Genomic DNA, 20,371 nt, shown 5'->3' with positions numbered 1-20,371 from the left:
CAAATATTCAGCTTATCTTCAAATATTGGGAGGTGAGATCAGCCCAGGTCTGTATGCCCATGTGGCAATAGCTGTCTGGAGTTGAGTAGTGAGCAGTTGCCCTCTCTAGACAAGGCATCCATATTCCAGGCTGCCAAAGGCATCAGCCTCTCATTGGTTTGCCCAACACTCGTGCAGAAATAGTGTTATTATTGCATGGAAAATATCTCTAAAATATAATCTCCAATATCATACATACTTATGTGACATGACTGTTTATGGCATACACAAATATAAAAAAAAATGATTATCTATTTCCAAGGTTTTTTGCATGAACTCAGTCAGCTTCATTAATTAAAATGACTTGGCTAGCCCTCTATAGACTTTTGAGTTTGAAACCCTGGAAGAGTATGTTAGCAGCTAAAGAAGTGGAGACTTTAAAGAAGTGAGCTCTGTCAAGTGAAATAGAGCAGGTCAGTGAGCTACACTGTGGATGATACAGGGTGTTCCATCCCTTCTGGTGACTTGGATTAGACTACCACCAGTTAGAAGCCACTGGAGGAAGAGAGGTAAGAGCAGCTCATTTGATAAGCACCTGTTGAGTATCACACACTGTATTAGGTATGCTGCGTATATCATTTCATTTAACATTCACAACATCCCTGGAATGTAAACATCATGTTTCCCACTTTGTAAAAGAGGAAGCAAAAGTTCCAAAAGGTTAAGTAACCTGCCTAAACATGCATAGCTAATAAGGGGGGCAGAGCCAGGCTTTGAACTCAAATTTGCTTCCCAAGCCCACTAGTCTTTCCATGATGTCAGGCTGCCTTCCCATCAGTGGAAATGTTGGAAAGGTGCAATAAGGTGGGAAAATCTGATTTTAAAAAATCAACCTCAACTGCATAATAGCCAATCAAAAATTCAGATTAAATGAATCTATGATGGCATATCAAACTGCTAGAATGACAGTCTAAGGAAAAAAAATATAGCAATATTCTATATACTAATCACACTCAATAGTATTTTGTTAAATGAATCAACAAAGTAATACTGTTTTTTCTCTGCCTCTCCAAAACCTTATTAAAATTTAAACATTCTCATAACATCGTGTTACACAAATCTTATATCTAAGAATTATTTAGTACAAATGTAAAAGGAAAAAAGAAAAATAAAGAAAGGAAAATCCTAGAGGAAATTTGATGTTAACATAAGCCACATTCTTAAAACTTTTACTCTCCAAGAAAAGGAGTGGTATGTATCATTATTGAATTATTTGGCTATTACCAGCTGTGTAAAAGTTGTAGTCTCATATAAATGTGTTCTTGTTGAAAATGCTCAAATAAAAAATCATACTATATGTTATTGAATCAATAACTATGATAATTCTGAGTCTGTTCTATATCTTTTAGCTTATTTTTCAATTCCATAATGGATTCAGTCATATACTCAGTTAACTATCTCTTATATTTTTACTAGTTTGCAAACTTGAACTTCAGCAAGTCAGCTGGCTTTGCTTTTTACTCAAATAAGTAAAATTTATAAAGTGTTTCTTTTTATGCTTTGCATTATAACTTCCTCTTTTATCAGATTCCAGTTTGTCATCCACTATGGTAAAATTGCATTACTTCACTCATTCAGAATGTATGATCATTTAAGGAGAGGAAGGCTGATATGGAGGAAAATCTGTAGTGGGAAAATGAGAAACTTCAGATGTTCCAATACTATTCTTGGGACCTGCTTATTAGTAATACACAAGTGACTACAAATAATCCTTACACATTGCTAAAAGTGATAAAATATTATCTTAAAACTCTATCTCCCTGATAAAAATTAGCTGTACCATAGTGTGTAGCTATTAATAAATGTATCTTAGACATGACTTATGAAAGGGTAGATCAAAAACCTAAGAAATCATTTTATCCATCCCAATCATTCAGACACACAAGGTATATAAACTGCTTTTTGCAGGTTCTGCAACTGAGGCCTTCGAGATAGCTACTTTATGTTAATAATACTAAATACCTATATTGAAACAGTGTGATTGTTTGCACTGAGGTATATTGACTTTCTTCCTATTAAGGACAGATTTGTGAGGGCTCAGTGGACACGTCAGAAACTTCTTATATTCCAAAAGCCTATGAATCAACAACATCTATTTGGCAAGCAAGGCATCACTATAAGGTAAAATTCCTGATACATAGCTGGTGTGCATGGTGTACACTGGTATTTGCAGATACAGTCGGCATAACTGTAAACAGTCACAAAGGTGTGACTGTGAGACATAAAGGCTTAAAGATATGAAATCCTATAGTAAAAGGGGCCTCATATATCATCAAATCCAATACTTCAACTAGATAGAGAAAAATATTGAGACTAGAAGATATTGTTTTCCCCAAAACAGATAGAGACCACAGGGCTCAATCAAGATTTGAATCTAACATTCCTGACTCCTAGTCCAGTGCTCTTTCTACTGTATTCAAGCTGCCTCAGTCAGAAGAAGATATATGTTTTTCTTTCTACATCTTTAAAAATGACAATATTAGCTGCACTGACAATTATGAAAAATAAAACTGTTATGGATGGTGTCACATGGGAGGCTGGCTTTGATGTTTTCGTTGTTCTCTGCAGGGTAATTAGAAAAGTTTCAGTATTCTAGGTTGTATTAGACATTTGCCTTCTTGAACATTTAGAAAATAATCTTTTAAAAAATAAAACACACAAAGTCTTGCCCATGATTTAAAATACCTCGTTGATATAAAATCAAGGTGGCAATAGGCATTTTTCAATTTACTTTTGTTCCTCAAGGAGAAATATGACTAGTCAAAAATATCTCAACCTATAAGAAAAGATCAAGCATGTTAGATTTCTTTCCTTCTTTTCAACATCATCTATGTCAACATACCCAAAAGGAAGATTGAAAGAGCTCAATTACACCACGTTCTCAATTACTTTTCATCGATTTAAACATTGAAAATAAATAAAGATCCCTTTATATCAGTCACAGTTGGCCTCTCAATTGTAAATAACCTGAGAATGACATATGGCCTGAACTGGTAAGAGCTAGGAGGAGAAAACCAGAAACAAGCATGTTAAGTCACAGGGTCTAGATTTGCAGGTGCATGCAAAAGGACACCTTTCCCAAAACAGACATTATAACTGGTGCATTGTGCCATAAGAACAAAAAGTAACTGCAATTTAAATGTGACACAGTAGAATCTCAGCCTCGTCGATGTGAGTAAATGTACCCTGGAATTGAACATGCATGCAGAATGCAGCTTTTTCATACTAGAACCTGAAAGGTGTGTTAGTCAATGATACAGAAGCGGTTTTGCTAATGATGTCAGTGGAAATAGAGAATATTACATCTTATCAAAAATTTGCAAGAAAACAAAACAAAACGAACTCTTCAACTCACCGTTCCTGTTGTGCCCAATGAAAGGTGATTCATCTGCTGTGTCAGGGGGCCCATCATGTTTGCTGGCTGCATTGACATAGGATGGTCCATTGTTGGTGTAATCACAGCACCCTACAAGCATACATAATGTCCATTTGAGAAGACGTTCTATAAGGAAGGACACTTTTTGAAAAATAATAAACACAGTAAACTATTTTAATGTGTTAACATCAAATGCTTTTTACTTTTTAATGAAAAGGACTAAATTTAACTATGTATAATTTTTATGTCTGTCCATGTCATCTTGCGCTTGTCTAAATACGTGGTAGAATGTATTCAAAGAATTCATAAATCTCCTCTCTCCCATTGTTCTAAATATAAAGTTCTCTGACTGAAAAATATAAATGCTAATGAAAATTCTCTAATTTTCTTGATATTGAATAAGACTTTTGGTTTATGCCATTTACCTATGATTTATGTAGATAATTCTTGACACTCCATTATAATCTACCAGTGGAAGCCATAATGCTGGCCCACATGGATTTCTTGATGGGTCTCTTTGAAGGACATACTAAAATCTAACATTAATGATCTAAAAATCAGAGTTACTATTTCCCATTTGTTTTCCTTCTACTCTTATGACCTATTTTCTAGCTATACTTTTGACACAAGACAGAAGAATACTGAACTTGATCATAGTTGATCAAATTTTTATGTTCATCCCATAAATTAATTTTTTTTAAAAAGCAAAAACGTCATTTTTTATCAGATGTTACAGAAAGCACACTTACAGAATATGTCTTTTTATTATAATTGTTCGGAAAACAAGAAATAATAGACAATTTTAAAAACTTCCATCCATATACAAAGTGTCATACAGCTAGTGAAGAATGGTGCCAGGTTATATTACCTTTCTATTCCTTTCCCTCTACCTTATTACTCTCTCTTAATTAACTGACTTGGAGAATGGAACAATATCTTTAAAAAACAAAATTAAAAACTAGGATTGGATGGAAGCTTTGAGATTATATAATTCTGATGTCTATTTTAAAGATTATGTTAAAAGCAGAAGTTCATACTATAACAACCCATTGAAATACTCACTTGTAATAAAATGATTATGTATCTGAACAAATTATTTTTTCCTTAACATTATTTTTTCACTGACTTTTTTTTCCCACACAAGTAAACATTTTGAAGGAATAAAACCAGGACAGACACATGTAGATAGCAAGATCTCAGTCCCTAAACTAATTACCCACAAGCAAATATTTCCTATAATGCTTTTGCTCAGGTTGATCGATTCTTCCTGTTATTATCCAAATCCAACTTCCTGACTGTATCTGCTAAAAGATCAGACTACCACTCAGCCTTCACTATGGGATCCTCTACATTGAGGGAGAACAGAAATTGAGCCAAATATTTGGAAATGCGTGGTATATGGAACCAGCTTTGTTCACAAAGACATTTGGACTTTTGAGCAGGAATCAATCAGAAAATACATATTTTATAGGTCTTGTAGCTTGTATAATAAATATACATATCTGTACATTTGTATGGTTTGAATTTCGTGATGCTTCTATGAATTGTCATTCATCACTATGCTTCTTAAGTGAGAAACATGGTAGGACAAGCTTTTACTTAATTATAATTCAGAGACACATCACTTTTCTTTCTGCTGCCTGAATCTCTTTAACAAAAGCATCTTTATTTTTTCCTTTTTTAAAAAAAATACTTACTGGCCTTCATTTCAGGTATTTGTTGTGCCAGACCAGAAGTAAACACTTTAAGAAGAACTAGGGTTCTTCTTAAATCACCTAGGGATAAATTATAGAATAACCTCAGAGTTAAGACGGAAGTCCTGAAGCATTTTTTTTCAACCAAAAAGTGGCAGTTTTACAACATTCTAATCCTTAGCAGGTGCAAGACTTTGATTCTTTTCTTTAATTTGACACTTAGGCTATTTTTTTTTTTTTTTTAGAATATTTGCCCCTACCATTCCAACATGCAGCTACACTGTCACAACCCCAGAAACCCCTCGATTCTAAGCAGCCTGCTCTAGCCACATAAAGGATCATCCATGTAAATCAGAGAGAAAGATCAAATTGTGTTTGGTGAGGATACTTTCTTCTCAGTGCCCTGGAGGTTGCGTCATTCTCCATGGGTGTCTGAAGTAGACTTTAGTCTGTTTTGGAGAGGCAATATGCAAATGAAGTAGGTGAGTATATGGCAGATCAATCAAAAGTCATGCATGATAAGAATAGAAGGATTGAATGCCTGTACTTGGAATTAATTTAGGAAAGACTGGTCTCTTTGAGAATCTGTTCACTGAAAACAGTGTTTGGGGACTCATTTGATTACAGATGTCACAGAGTGAGTGCTGCATCTGTGTATAAACCAGAATGCTGACAATCAAAGTAAAGAGTAAGAAGGGATTTGTCATAATTTGGAATTGTAAATAGCAGCAGTAGGCACAGAGTGGAAAACAATGTAAGGAAAATATTCCTTTCCTAAGCAGACCAGTTATTGCAAATAAATGAACAATGAAATAAGGATTCTTAGGGAAGGATATGTAAGAATATACATCCTTATTCATATTCAGTAAAAATGTTCAGTGAATAAAAAATTCCTACAAATTATTAAGAACATAATTTTTTTTTAATTTTCAGGGAGTGGAAGAAATTTACAATCATTGAGTAAACTGGAAGTCATTGACAGGAATCCCTTGGAAAAATGAAATTTCTTGATGATACTTTACCTGGGACAAGCAGAGTTTTAGGTATTAGTTACCTACAACAAAGAATGGTGTTTGCCAGCCACTTTGTTTATCAAAGATTACAGAATCTCCTTTGTATTATGTCTGACACAAATAAAAATAATGAAGGAAAGACAAAAGAAAAGTAAAGGAAAAGCAAAACCTTATGGTTGTTAAGGCAAAACTCATGCCCTCAACCATAATTGTGCCTCATTAAATACACTGTCAAATCCATTTTTACTCAACACATTTAAGCCATAGACTGAAGAGTGTTTTGTGACAGATGTTGCCAACACATCCAACGCAATTTCGTTTACTTGAAACATATAGAATGTGCTGTCTGACAGAGTTCACTTGGCAAATGGCAAAGCAAGAGGAAATAGATTTTTCATTTCAGCATCTCCGGATGTCTGGGTTTGCTCAATGTTTAAGCTGCAAAGAAAAATATTGTAGCATTCTGTAATTTCACTAAAAAATACAATGACCAAACAGCTGATGGGAATGTCTGGTCCATTTTAGCCACAGCCTTTGCAAAACAAAGCTGCTTCCACTCAAGAGACAAAGGGTGGATCTGGTCGCCCTAGTTCCGCAATAAACAATTTCAACAGTGATCTGGTGAAAGTTTCCAAAGATCGTCATGTGTGGAGTAAATATATCTGACCTAAGGCCAGAAAAACATCTGCGTTGTTAACCTTCTGCCAGTATCTGAAAGAAATTTGAAGTCTTTGATAGTTCATCAAAATTTTAATTTTCTATCTGAAATATAGAACCATTGACAAATCAGGAATAGCACGTGTAGGCTCCCTCCCATCAAGAGCACACATATTTGGCTTAATACCTGTATTAGTGCCAGAAGATGAACTACAATGAGAAGAATTAGCTGTATTAATATTCCTGTTATAGTATTCTAGGCCACTCCAACTGTGGTCTGGGGATTAGCAGCGGTAACAGACCAAGAATTAGAATCTCTGGGATTCAGGTCCTGAAAACTGTTGTTTAACAAGGTCTGCAGGTGATTCTGACTATGCCCAAAAGTTTGAGAAGTGTGTTCTGTCTACAAACTGCTATTGTATAGGCCAATGTTACTGTTCTAAGAGGAAAACAATTGGCATTATTTTACTTATACTGTTTCTCACTCAGTTATTTTAATCCAATCTTGTTATAGGGGATAGGTCTTTAGGTAATAATCAAATTATATCTTGTTAAAAAAGTTCGAAGTCTAAACCTGCATTTTTGATGAGCTGAATAGGGAGAGATTATCTGAATAATTCAGGCCTAAGCCTGATGACCTGACATGGTACCATTTGATCAGTTTGGCTTGTGTTATAACATATTTGAGAATCTTTCCCCTTTGGAATCTTAGTAACCTTGTATTTGAAATCATAGAAGTATAAAAGTAAAAAGTAAGAAAATTATTTGAATAATATAAATTTTAAAAAGAAAAAAAAATCCCCCCTTTTTTCTTGTTTCATCTAAATGCCTCAAGTGAAAATACTTGTGGTCTATATTATATTATTCCCTATAATGATTTATTCAAAACTATGGAGGACATTTCAAAAGTATTCATTATACATAATTTTTTTTAAATGTGGTTTTTAGGTCATTATTTTTCTTTCTTATCTGTCTGATTTTCACCTCTGTCAATTTTTACTATTCATAGAATAAATATTTACTTGAGTTTTTGTACACCAACCTATTTATAGCACATGTAAAATGGACTGCAGAGAATGATATGAACTTAGAAGTGAAATAGTTAGCGCAATGACTTTCCAATGGAGACACTGATTTCATAATATGAATGGCATAAAGGTATTTTATTTAATCTGGGGAATAGCTATCCAAAAGCAGGGTCCTTGAAATATTAGTGTGCAACATTCCTTGTCTTATTCTATATGTAGCGACGTTTAATGTCTTTCATTTGTTGATATCGGCATGGTTTTGGGGGACAAAAACCAAGGTTTAAGAAGGGCTGCTGTGCAGAGAGGAAAAAAGGAGCATGAAATGTCCCCCACTTTTAGAAACAATCATTAATCCTCAGCTACCTTGACAAACTTCCAACCATGTTGCAGGGGCAGCCCGACTTTTTAAACTTATGTTTGAAATCCAGAAAGCTGCAGCAAAGGTGGTACATTCAACTTTGGAAGCATTTTGTACTGACAAATTCTGGAGGTATGGGAGAAGGATGAATAACTGTGGTAAGCCCATAGCCACACTGCCCCTAGAATTCCATTTTAGCACATAATCCCTTCCTCTCTTTTGCTATTCTATAAGTGCTTCTTTCAGTATTATACCTTCCAAGAGGGCAAAGATTGTATTTATACAACTTTTGTAATCCTTATAAACAGGAATTATGTGCAGTAGATACTCAAAACAATTCTGTAAATTATTTTATGTATCAGGACCACTTATTCTGTTAAATTAAAAATAGTTAACATTTCCCAACAGTTCTGATTTAGACTGTGCATTCTCACAGGGTTTAAATAATGTCTGCTTTGTCCACCACTGTCCAGTGTCTATGGTTCCATATAATGTCACATATTATATGCTTCATAAATAGTTGCTTAAAGAATGATGAAAGAACAAAACTCCGACTCAAAAAGTAATTAGAAATGATTACTAGTCAAAATAGAGCATTCCAAATTTTTTGAGAAAATTTGTTCTCTCAAGGGGAAGTTTGGTTTTAAAAACATGGTTCAGCTCACATATATGTGCATTCATGATATCTTCAACCATTCTACCCTTAAGAATGAGATCTGAAACTCACTTGGATGTGAAAAGTTCTGCTAATGCCATATGTATGAAAATTATTAAAACAAAATACATTTGTGTATGTGCATATATCAGTGGTTCTCAACCAGGAGTAATTTTGCAATGTCTGGAGACATTTTTGGTTATCATAATTGGAGAGGTGTGCTATCGGCACCAGGAGGTAGAGAGTATTGATGTTGCTAAACATCCTATAACACACAGGACAGTTCCCCACAACAAAGAATTATCCAGCCAAAAGCATCATTAGTATTGAGGTTCAGAAACCCTGATATATGCATACATATATCTATAAGCTCCCTTTTTACAAAATGAGAATTTGAAACTGCAGTAACTAGAAGACGCCACAAAGTATTCATCCACTATCTGTTCCTTACAACTAAGAGCGAATCTTAGATTCTATGCCAAGATTCTATTTATGACATAAACCAATTGCCCAAATGCTATAATTGAACAATGAAAGTAAACAAGTCTATTACACAACTTTTAATGGCTAAATAATTATTTTTAAGTTCAAATTGATTTTGCTGCCTATTTTGGAAATGGGGCTAACTAGAGCTGGCTTCCGTTATTTAAGCTTGGATAGGATTAGATTTAATTGACATACTATTTGGACTACTACATAAAGATATGTAGCTATGGGCTAGTGGTATGATGTTTAGAAGTAAGAAATTTTCCTCAGAATCCATAGGAACATGTAAGGGGGGAAAAAAAAAGAAAAAAAGAAATGTTCCATTGTTATATGATGAATGTAGAATAGTTATGTTCATAGTTTTCCTAAAGAGGGAATATCTGTTAGTTATAAAAATAGAGCTTTTCTTCAACTTTTAATTTCAGTTTGCTTTTTTATTAAATAATCATTAATTAAAAGTATATTTTTTAAATGTAATATTAAAAGGCACTAAAACAAATTAATTTCAGCCATGGAAGCCTTTTTAAAAGAATTCTAATTACATACCATTCTTATTCAACTGTGAATAATGGTTTCAATTATTAGTTAAATAACTATTAATAAAATTTGAATGAGAATAAAAAGTAAATATGTCACATTGAAGTATATTTTTTACCAAAGCAGATACATAGATATTAATAATTAGAATTCACAACAATACTCCTAAAAAATACTTTGGACTTTTGTGCCTAAAACTACAGAAACATGTTTAGCAGTAGCTTTTGGTGTTTTCAACAAGCCTCTTTAGAATCCTAATAGAGCAAAGTGACTTTTAAATATATGAAAGTTTGAGACTTTGGGGCCCAGTGGTCAAATGGTTTTGTCAATTGACTACGCAATAGAAAACTTAGTTCTTTTTCATTAATCTTGCACAACTGATTATAAGAACTGATCCCTTCTTAATGGGTGCGGTGTGCACTGTCTGGAGGATGGACACACTTGAAGCTCTGACTTGGGTGGGGCAAAGGCAATATATGTAACCAAAACATTTGCACCCCAGTAATATGCTGAAATAAAAAAAAAAATTTTAAAAACCCAATCCCTTTGAAATAATAGAAATTTTATTATGCATATGGGTTATTATATTTTTTCCTTTCCTATTTCTACTAAAAACGATCAAAGTTGCTGAGTCAAAGTAAATATTAATTGTTTATAGAAAGATCCCAGGGCCTCTCCTGCAAGTTTCTAATGGCATCATAACAAAGGGTGAGCTTGCAGTCACCAGCTTCTGACTCCAGTCGCATGACCAATGAGTAGCTCTCAGCTGGAGGTGTCTACCACTCACAAACACGTGTGCCATAAAAATCTACGTGGTGTGGTGTAGACGATGGAAAAGAATGAGACTGTTTAGTAAACTTAACGATGTAACTTAAGTCCTATATCTTCACTTTGCAAGGTCCCCATGGTATACACCTTCCCCACATGAATATATTAGACACTTCCAAAAATCCATTAAAAATGATAAGAAATAAAACAAAACCAAAAAAAACCTAAAGACCATTAAGTTATGGCACTTAAAACATGAATGGGCTTATCAGAATGTATTTTACCACCTTCCACACCTTTTTTTTGTTGTTGTTTTGTTTTTGTTTGAGACAAGCTCTCACTCTGTTACCCAGGCTAGAGTGCAGTCGCATCATCATTGCTCACTGTAACTTCAAACTCCTAGGCTCAAGCGATCTTTCCTGCCTCAGTCTCCCCAGTAATTGGGACTACAGGTGTGTTCTACCACACCTGGCTCATTTTTCTATTTTTTGTAGAGATAGCGTCTCACTCTTGCTCAGGCTGGTCTTGAACTTCTGGCCTCAATCAATCCTCCTGCCTCAGCCTCCCAAAGTACTAGGATTATAGGCATGAGCCATTGTGCCCAGCCCACATTTATTAAGACAAAAAAATCCCTCCTGATCACTACGTATACATGTTATAACAATAATATATTATTACCTATTAATAATAGAAAATTATATTAGAGATATGGACAAGAGTTCCTATTTTTCTACCTCAGCAACAATAACCAAAAAAAAAAAAAATTACACGTTGCTTTAAAGATAAGCAGGCCTAATTTTCCCTGTTTTTTGTTCTAAGCAGGGATATAAAGGAAATGGTGTCAAACTCCTACCTTCGTTCCCCAAGGGCAGCCTAGATCTCATTTTTAAAGCTGAGTTCACATCTTGAAAAATATTATTTCATAGTGGAAATGTCATGTTCAGGACATTGGTACTGTTAAACCAATGGCTACTATAAGTTAAGTATGTTGGAGGAATGTAAGGGTAGAGAGGACAATTCAGCGATGGCATCAAAACATTTTCTGTTCCTGCTTGCCCTATTCAGAAAGCATCTAGAGTGAATGAGTAGTACGGTCATCCAACAGCATGTGCTTTCCTACTCTATTTCAGCATCATCTCCATCCCCCAAAAAAGGCTTCCACTGGTAGGTCTAGGATGACCTTGTTCGTATAGTATGCATGGTCTGTGAAGATCACACAACTTCCAATGTACCCTTGTATCCTGATTCCTCAAGGCCATCCACCTGACACCTCTCCCCCGACCACAATGGCCTACAATGCATTACATATTTATTATTTAATGGATGACCGACCCAGGCTATTGGTCACTTGCTCCTCTCTTCTTTCATAACATTTTGCACACACCTTGATCATGATCATGCTTCATTTCTCCCCTGTATTCTAAGTCCACTGGTGACATTTACAACACATTATATATTTATTTTTTAATGGACCTGCAGCCCAGCACGGTGTTTGTCATGCAACAGGTGCTTGGTTAAATGGTACTGAAGGAGTGCATGGCACCTGCTCATCAGTGAGGGTTCTCATAACTTTAATGGAATGTGAAACAATAATAGCATCTTCATGCTCGGACTGGATGAGAAGATTCAATTCAAATAACAGAAGAATTCTCTTGATTGACCAAAAGCATTGACTTAAAAGATCCATGCATCCATTTTCTCTGCTTTCCTTTAAAAGTATCTCTGTCTGACCTCTGTCAGCTTGACCTTCTTGTCATTTAGTGTGAGAACTACAGGGCTTCTGAGAACCACACGCCTAAGGATCTTTAGTGTTGGAGTTCACTACAGGATTTCCATTGTGGGGAAGAATTACATATACCCAATTAAATGCTGCAGAATTGTCTTCACATATCACAGCCAATGTGCACTGCCACAAATGTAGCTTAAGCTTTTTTTTATTAGGGCTTTCCTATGCCACAAACTGTTTTAGTAGCCATATTTCTGCCTAAAATACTTGTCAAAACTTGCATGTGATAAGAGAAGTGTTTTATTCACTTGTACAGCAATCACTTTGTATACCTCCAACTAGATTTTCAACTTACAGAAGGTTCAAATGTGCATCAGATGCAGTATTCAAGACCAGTCTTCTTTCAAATGATAAGGCAAAACAGGGTTCCCAGCAGATGTCTGAAATTTATGGGCCCTATCTTTTGTCTGGTAACATGTTTATCTGGCTTTAACTAGCACTCAGGACTATAAGCTGTGATAAAGCTCCTCATTAAAAACTTCTCCTTACTGACAAATAGGCCAAAAGACCCGGCTACAAATCATTTTCAAGGTCTTGCAGGATTCCACTGGTGCATGGGCCTGGGAAATCATTTCTCAAACCACAGGGGTGATCAAGAGAAAAAGCCGCCTGTTATCTTACTTATGGCCATTGTTTAGAGTACAAATTGCCTAAATATGTCACAAAGCACCTCAATTCTGGCAATTACTAGGAAAGTAGCTATTGCTTGTCCTGCAATTTGCTACAAAATGCACTTTATTTTGTGGTCCCTCCGAGGACATTTCTGGGCTTTTTTTGTTGTTGTTGTTTTCTAAGACATTTTTAGGAATTTGGTTTGAGCTGGCAACTCAACTAGGTCTAAGGAATATGGGTGTGAAGTCATGACCCTATTAAATAACTAATTTATTGCCTTTAAAGTACATTTTATATTAGTATTATTGTTATTAACATGTATCAAATTTAGCATATACTCTATTGAAGACATGTTTTGTAATCTAAGGCTGAGGTTAAGTACGTCCTGGTGGAATGGGCATATCCTAAAGTATAATAAAAACATATATTAGCTTCCAAACAAGATATATTCTGAGACCTTCAAGATTTCAGTTAATGTGTTTAAAGTTGTCCAGATGAGATGAAAGACAGCTTTTTGCTGCTCGTCTTCAGTGTCCTTCTTATTTGTTGTAGGATTTGTGCAACAAACTCAAGTTATGCATTTTATTCCCCTTGGATATTATTGTCATTTCTCTGAAACAGTAGTACTATAGAAGTAATCTTGACTTTTTCTTTCTTTTTTTTTTTTTTTTAGTTTAATAGCATGGTCCTAAAAACTCTCCAGTACCTTGTTCCTCAAAGTGTGGTCTGGTAACACATAGGTATCAACCAGGAGCTTAGTGCAGAATCTCACCTATTAGTGCAACCCTACAGCATCAGAGACCCCATTTCAACAAGGTCTCTGGGTGAGTCATAGTCACAGTGAAGTCTGAGAAGCTTCCCTCTACTTTTTGTCTGCCATGACCCTGTTGGAGTGAATTTTCTATTGCATTGCTTCTAAAGAGATTCTTGGTTTGATTCTTAATCATTTTTTTAAATTTCATTTTTAGCTCTTGCTTGAAGGCCAAATAGCTTGAAATAATATTAGTGATGTTAATATGTCTCCTTGTTACAACCACAGACAGCCATGAATATTTAGTTTAGTTCCTCAATTGTCTCCATAGGATTTCCAATCTTACCTATAAAATCTCCTTTACCAAAGAAAAGTCCCTTTTTTTTTTTTCCTATGACATATTTTCATGGCAACCTTCACAGTGAAACCTCCATTCTTTCCAAATAACAACACCCGCCTCACCAATAAGTTAGAAATAGATACTACGGCCAACTGTTAGAAGAGAAGCTAAATGCCTTTTAAAACAGTAAGAGTCAGCATCTAAATATTTTGGTAAACTTTATGTACATACTATAAAAATAAGGGGGTAGATAAGTGTTAGCAGTAAAATTCCAAAATATTATTCCTTATTAGGACCTGATGGAATTAATCAAAAGTGATGAAATTAGTATAAGAGTCTAAGTCAAGGGTCCTCAAACTTTTTAAACAGGGGGCCAGTTCACTGTCCCTCAGACCATTGGATAGTGCACACTGTGGGCCCTGGACGAGTTGGCTGCTAAGCAGGACAGGCAGCGGCGGCAAAAACACCCGGAGGGCTGGATAAACGTATTAGGCGGCCCATAAGTGGCCCTCGGGCTGTAGTTTGAGGACGCCTGGTCTAAGTTTTGAAAAGTTCTTTCTTGCCTTAATCTTGATCCAAATTGCCAACTGCCCACTGAATCTAGAATCTCATGTACCTCAAGATAGCCACACTCCATTCCAAATATTTTCTCTCTCTCTCATCCTCAGAGCATATTCATTCTCTGTGTGAGTCTTGGAATAATATAGAAACTTTCAAGTCATCCTTACCATTTCCTTCTCCCTCATCCCCTGATCACAAGCCAGTAGTCAAGTCTTATCAATACAACGTCAATGTTTCCAAATCTGCTTTTTCTCCCTTTTAAGATCTCTCATCATGATTAATCCACTTATTTCCTATGGTATGCCCCTGTCATTTGTGGCTGTAGATATTTATTTTTTAATACTCTCTCCAGATGTCATTAATTCCCCACAAAGCAAACCCTGCCTTTTCAATGTAGAATTGGAAAAAGAAAAAAAGAAAGAAAGAAACACACACACATACACAAACAACAGCAACAACAAAGAACAACAACAAAAATCCCTCTACATTTCCTGGATCCTCTTGCTGTTGGATATAGATTGGTGACTTCTGATGAGCAGAAGCACTGGCAAGGGAATGAGAGTTGGAAGACAGTTTACAATAAAAAATAAGCAAAAAATGCATCCATTCTGCTGGCCAGGTACTGATAAAAGTAGCACAGTTCCAGGGTGTGCAGCAGGGGTTGCCTTTTCCTCACCAGAGCAGAACGGTGCAGTTTGGGAATAGCATCACTTTGGTCACGTAACAGGAGATCAAGAATTTTAGTGTCCATGAATATTCAGCATTTATTTGCTATCAGATTAACCTATTGTAAAGATTCCTCTTTCTATAGCAACTATATGAGATAAAAATACATGCTGATTTCATTGTTTTTAATTTATTTTCAAAGGTATATGCAGTGAGAAACTAAAATAATATTCTATCAAAAATAGTTCACTAAGATATTTTTATTATATCTTACTCCTCCTTCAACAGAAACAAATACGGTTTTATGTCTACTAGCGAGTATTCAAATTTCGAAGTGTTTATCACATGAGGCCTCCATGACATACCATTTTTGTATTACCTTTCAAAACCTCTGTAGAAAATAACATGCGGATGCCAATACATAAGTAAACTGATTGCAAAAACACTTTTTCTGACCTCTCAGGCTCCAGCTGAAATTATACTGCTGAATTAAACTTATCCAAGAAAGAAATATTCAGAACCAGATTTCTGAGTTTTTCTTTTTCTCTCACCTTTTTTTTTTTTTTTATTAGCACTCCCTTCCTTTTCTCATAGATTAAACACAGGATAGGCCAGGAAATGAATGTTCAGCAAAATCAGGCGATTTGATGAACGTCAGAGATTTTCAACATATACTTTTTGCTTTATTTCACGCAAGAGCAAGCCTGAAGCCATCTGCCTGCCAACGACTACATCTTTCATTCTCATTATGGAGACAGAACCCCTACCTCATCATTAAAACACAGTCTTCAAAGGCACATTGTTTTTGCTTATTTTGGTTGTGACAGATGTTTTATATCATCCACCTCCACGTGCTAGTTCATCTGTAATGGACTGCCCACTCTTTGCAACCAGCTGTGGAAATAGGTCTGTTGTCATCTGTGGCCACTCTCATTCCATTCCTCTGACCTCACCAAAGACCACATCCAAGAGCAGGAAAAACCAACAGCCCTGATAACTTCCTTGAAAATGTTTCCAGGGTGGGAGGTAGGTTCCTTTTAAAAAAGACCTCTTTACAAAGTATGTAACAAAAGAGAGCCAAGCTTATTTGAAACCCTGAAATGTTACCAAGTTAGCCAATTGAGGTAATCCCTAGATTAAGGAATAATGAAGCAATAGCAACTGTAGGCATGATTCAGCCGAAAACATCTGGTTGACTCACTACCGCTTCAATTAGGGGAATATGCGTCAGTCAATCATTTCTTTTCTTTTGATTGTATAAAGTTCCCACAAGGAAATGTTTACCTCACCAACTCATCCAACTCCTTGAAATACTGTGAAGACACTATAACAGATTTCTTAAATGCATAGACAATCAACCTGAATTGCTCGATGGCATGATTATACCCTGACATTAGGATATATCTTTAGAAACAAAAATTAATCTGAGTTTAAAGAATTCTATCTTGGCTTGCTTGAAATTGACAAAGAATATTTTTAGTTTTCATAGGTATTACATCACCTTCAGATATTGAGGGGCCTACTCAAATTATAGTACATAGGCCAAACTGTCTGCAATCTTAGAGCTTTAACCATTTTGGTAGCAGTGTCGACTATAGTCGATAGCCACAGAGGAACGCGCACAGCGACTTTAGCTGACAGCCGTGATATGACTTTTCTAATTTTTCAGTTATCAAAATAAAATTGTGAACATTTAAAATAACATAATGAAAACATATATGTATACGTTACCTATTCTGATTTACATTACAAGTAAAGCTGCCTGTAAAGTAAAACAAGCTTTCAGTGGTTTAAGCTTTCCTCATTACACAAGAGCAAACTGGATTCGTCGTCAATGCACAGCACAAACTATTGTGCGGACTATTAGTGCCAGCTGTGGGCAAGGTTTTGCGGCCAGTGAGCGTGGTACCGAAGTGGTTAATAACGTTTTAATAGATATTTAAAGGACATAATAGATATATTAAAGGACACACAGATTGTGTCCTTAAAAAAATGATTTGATTGTTATCTTAGTTATCAAGATCAAAAATGCCTTTACAGGCCTAGAGCCCTGAAGTATCAAGGGATGGATGGCTCATCTCTAAAGAAGAGTTGGCAATAATTACATATGTATACTTTCTCTTGTCAATCACAGCTCATTGTGGGGAAAGTTCTCTTTCTCCCAGTCTCTTATCAATGCTAGTTGTCAGCCCACTTGTTAATTGACTGGTAATATTTTGCTATATCATTCCTCCTGACAATTTCACCTATACCCCCAAACAACCCTTCAATTGATAGCATTTAGCATTTGCCTGGCAGTGGGATAGCAAACACACTAACCCACACATTCTAAGTGGCTACTTATTCTGACTGTAGCAGGTATTTTGTAAGATTAAAAACCCCAAAAGGCCAATTACAATCCCATGGTTTCTTCATAGGATAGACTAAACAAATATTAATATTCAATGATCTTCCTATAAGGCCCTCTTTTTAAAAAAATTACTTTTATACAATGTCCCCAAACATACAAAATTACAAGTAATATAATTAAATGGTTTATAATAGTTTATTTGATTTTTAAAATAATGATTTACTTTATGTATATTAATTGGGGGCCTTAATGAATTAAGAAACCAATTATCAAAGTTAAAAAAATTATACCTCAATAAGGTATCCATATAAGAAATGATGATTTGATCCCATCCTAGTTGGTCTAGCTGTAGTGAGGACTCAGTTGGATAAATAACCTTCTTAGAATACTGATTTTTGGATAAAGGTAGTAGTGTGCAAGAATTTTAGAAAAAGACAGAGAACTTCTTTTGTTTACCCATGATTATTGAAAGCAACATCAAAAATGCAGTGCTTAATTTGGCATTCTTTCTAGCGTCTAAATCGTGAAGGCAACTAATCACATTTGTCAATTTACTCGTACTACAAAATTTCTAAAAGTCAAAATATAAACGAGCCTCTCAGCTTTTCAGTTTACAGTCAAAAGAGGAGTAGGAAATCTGCTGGTTCATTTCAAATATCAAAACTTAAAAGCAAAAGTGAATGGCAATTCACATTTCATTTTATTTGATCTCATTCGCCTTTTTTGATCTGATTTGATTTTAACTCCATGTGACTAATTTCCAGCAGGTCGGTGAGGCTCTTGCTTCTTATTACTGCCACATATGACCTCACTCATGAGTCAGACCCCAAGAGGCCCTGGGACATTTTTCTCTAAGTACATTAAAATCTTAGAGAGGCCAATAATGGAACAATTGGCTTTTCTGAGGAGTTCTGGAGCTAACACACTAAAATTATATTACATCAACCAAATTATTCCATAATTATTTTCCTTAGAATCTGAGTGTGGGGAAAAGCAAGGTGGTCATTGGGAGCAAAATTTGTGAATGAAATGACAAAAAGTTTAAAATCTATAGAGCTTAAAGAAGCAGGTGCAACTCTCTCAGGCAGTAACCTTAGCAGCATATAGTCGGGGCCCTATTTTATAGGGAAATAGAACCTGCAGCTACCTAGAATTTCTGGCGCCTGAATATAGTTCAGGGTGGGATTCTCTAGGCCCACACCATGCAGGCACCCCAAGTATTAAAATAAAATTGTCCAAGATAAAGAAATCATCAAAGATTTGTATGTTTTGATTATAACTCTTGAGAGGAAGAATTATGATGAGAATGTAGAGGGACAGCTAACAAAAATTATAACTGCTATTAGCAAATGTAACAATTATTGACTCCATGAATTGCATTAAACAAGCAGCGTGCACACCTATATGCAAAGTATATATGAACGTCTAGATACATTGAGGTTCTACAGCTCTGACAACTGCATTTCTACCCCAGGAAAGCTTCATTCCTCTTCTTCCTTCTACAAGAAATTTTATCTTTATTTGGTGCTTTATTTTACCTATCTATCTGTGATTTCTGGGAAAAGAGGCTATAGCCCACCACTTCATGGATTGGTAAACCAAGATAGATTTTATCTTCCAACAGGAATGGGCTGGTCCCTATCTTTGTTTTTCACTTAGTGAGTCAGAAGCAGGTCAATGAAACTCACTGCATTTGTTTCTGTCACATTAAGATGTCTGTGCTTGGCAAATTATTCTCAATGTCATTACATAAATGTAGGATTCTAAGCAAAATCTCCTAAGTGGTTAAAAAATTAATTAGGAAAAACTCTAAAAAACAAGTAGAAAAGATTCTATCTTTATTAATAATTGTTTTCTCCTTTTTTAAAGAAAGTGAGCCTATATGAAAAGAAAAAATACACAGTTTTTTGTTTTTTAAGACTAATTCTACTTTTAATTTACAAAATAAATAATATCTAATACAAGGAAAATGAAAAAAATATTGCTAACATAGTAGAAACCATTCCTTTTTTTCCAAAACTATTCAATATGAGTTTAATTCAGAACTCTTTGATCTTTTTGACTTAATATGTAGAGTTTTGAAAAAAAAATAAAAGTATCTCTTCTCTAAAAACAAAATCAAGTGAAAATTGTTACACAATGTTCAACATTCATTACCTGCTACAATAATAAACTATCCTATATGTGGAAAACTGAAAAGGAATTTAGCATATAGTTTTAGCCAGAGCTCTAGTGAATACAGGCTTAAAGAAAATACAGTGACACATTTTTTATATTGTGCTTTCATAGAATTTTTTTCACAGTTATTAAATCTACCTATTTTAAAATGCAAAAAGTGTCATTAATTTGATAACCTGAAGTATCTCTACAATATTCATAATACTAATGTGGGCCATATTCAACGATTATGCAGATTAAAAATAAGTTATATTTACCCCAGACATATCATCCAGCATTGCACTATTTTGAGGCAAAAACAATTAAATGATGATACTATTTGGATGAATGTCTCTGTCAAAATCAAAGCTTTTAACTAAATCATAAAACTCCTTTCCACTTAAAGTATAAAGATAGGATTGCTAAAAGAGTAAAAATATCTTACTTCTTATGCTAATCTAATTGGCATTAATGGACACAGATAACATATTAATATTTTGTACTCTATGTATAGAAGGACCCAATCATAATAATATT

General features: G+C 35.0%; 1 protein-coding gene across 7 annotated transcripts in view; it reads right to left on the bottom strand.

The window, feature by feature from the left end:
- The window catches only part of RBMS3 (RNA binding motif single stranded interacting protein 3), a 675,854-nt gene that overhangs the window by 70,130 nt on the left and 585,353 nt on the right, over positions 1-20,371 (bottom strand). For all 7 annotated transcript variants that reach the window (XM_076005926.1, XM_076005939.1, XM_076005925.1 and 4 more), the window contains one exon: positions 3,395-3,505. In XM_076005926.1, the coding sequence (XP_075862041.1) occupies positions 3,395-3,505 (111 nt within the window). The remainder of the gene's footprint in view (positions 1-3,394; positions 3,506-20,371) is intronic.

Source organism: Microcebus murinus, chromosome 1 (assembly GCF_040939455.1).
Source record: "Microcebus murinus isolate Inina chromosome 1, M.murinus_Inina_mat1.0, whole genome shotgun sequence".
NCBI lineage: Eukaryota > Metazoa > Chordata > Mammalia > Primates > Cheirogaleidae > Microcebus > Microcebus murinus.
Note: the sequence above shows the minus strand (reverse complement) of the source record. Positions and strands in the feature narration are given on the sequence as shown.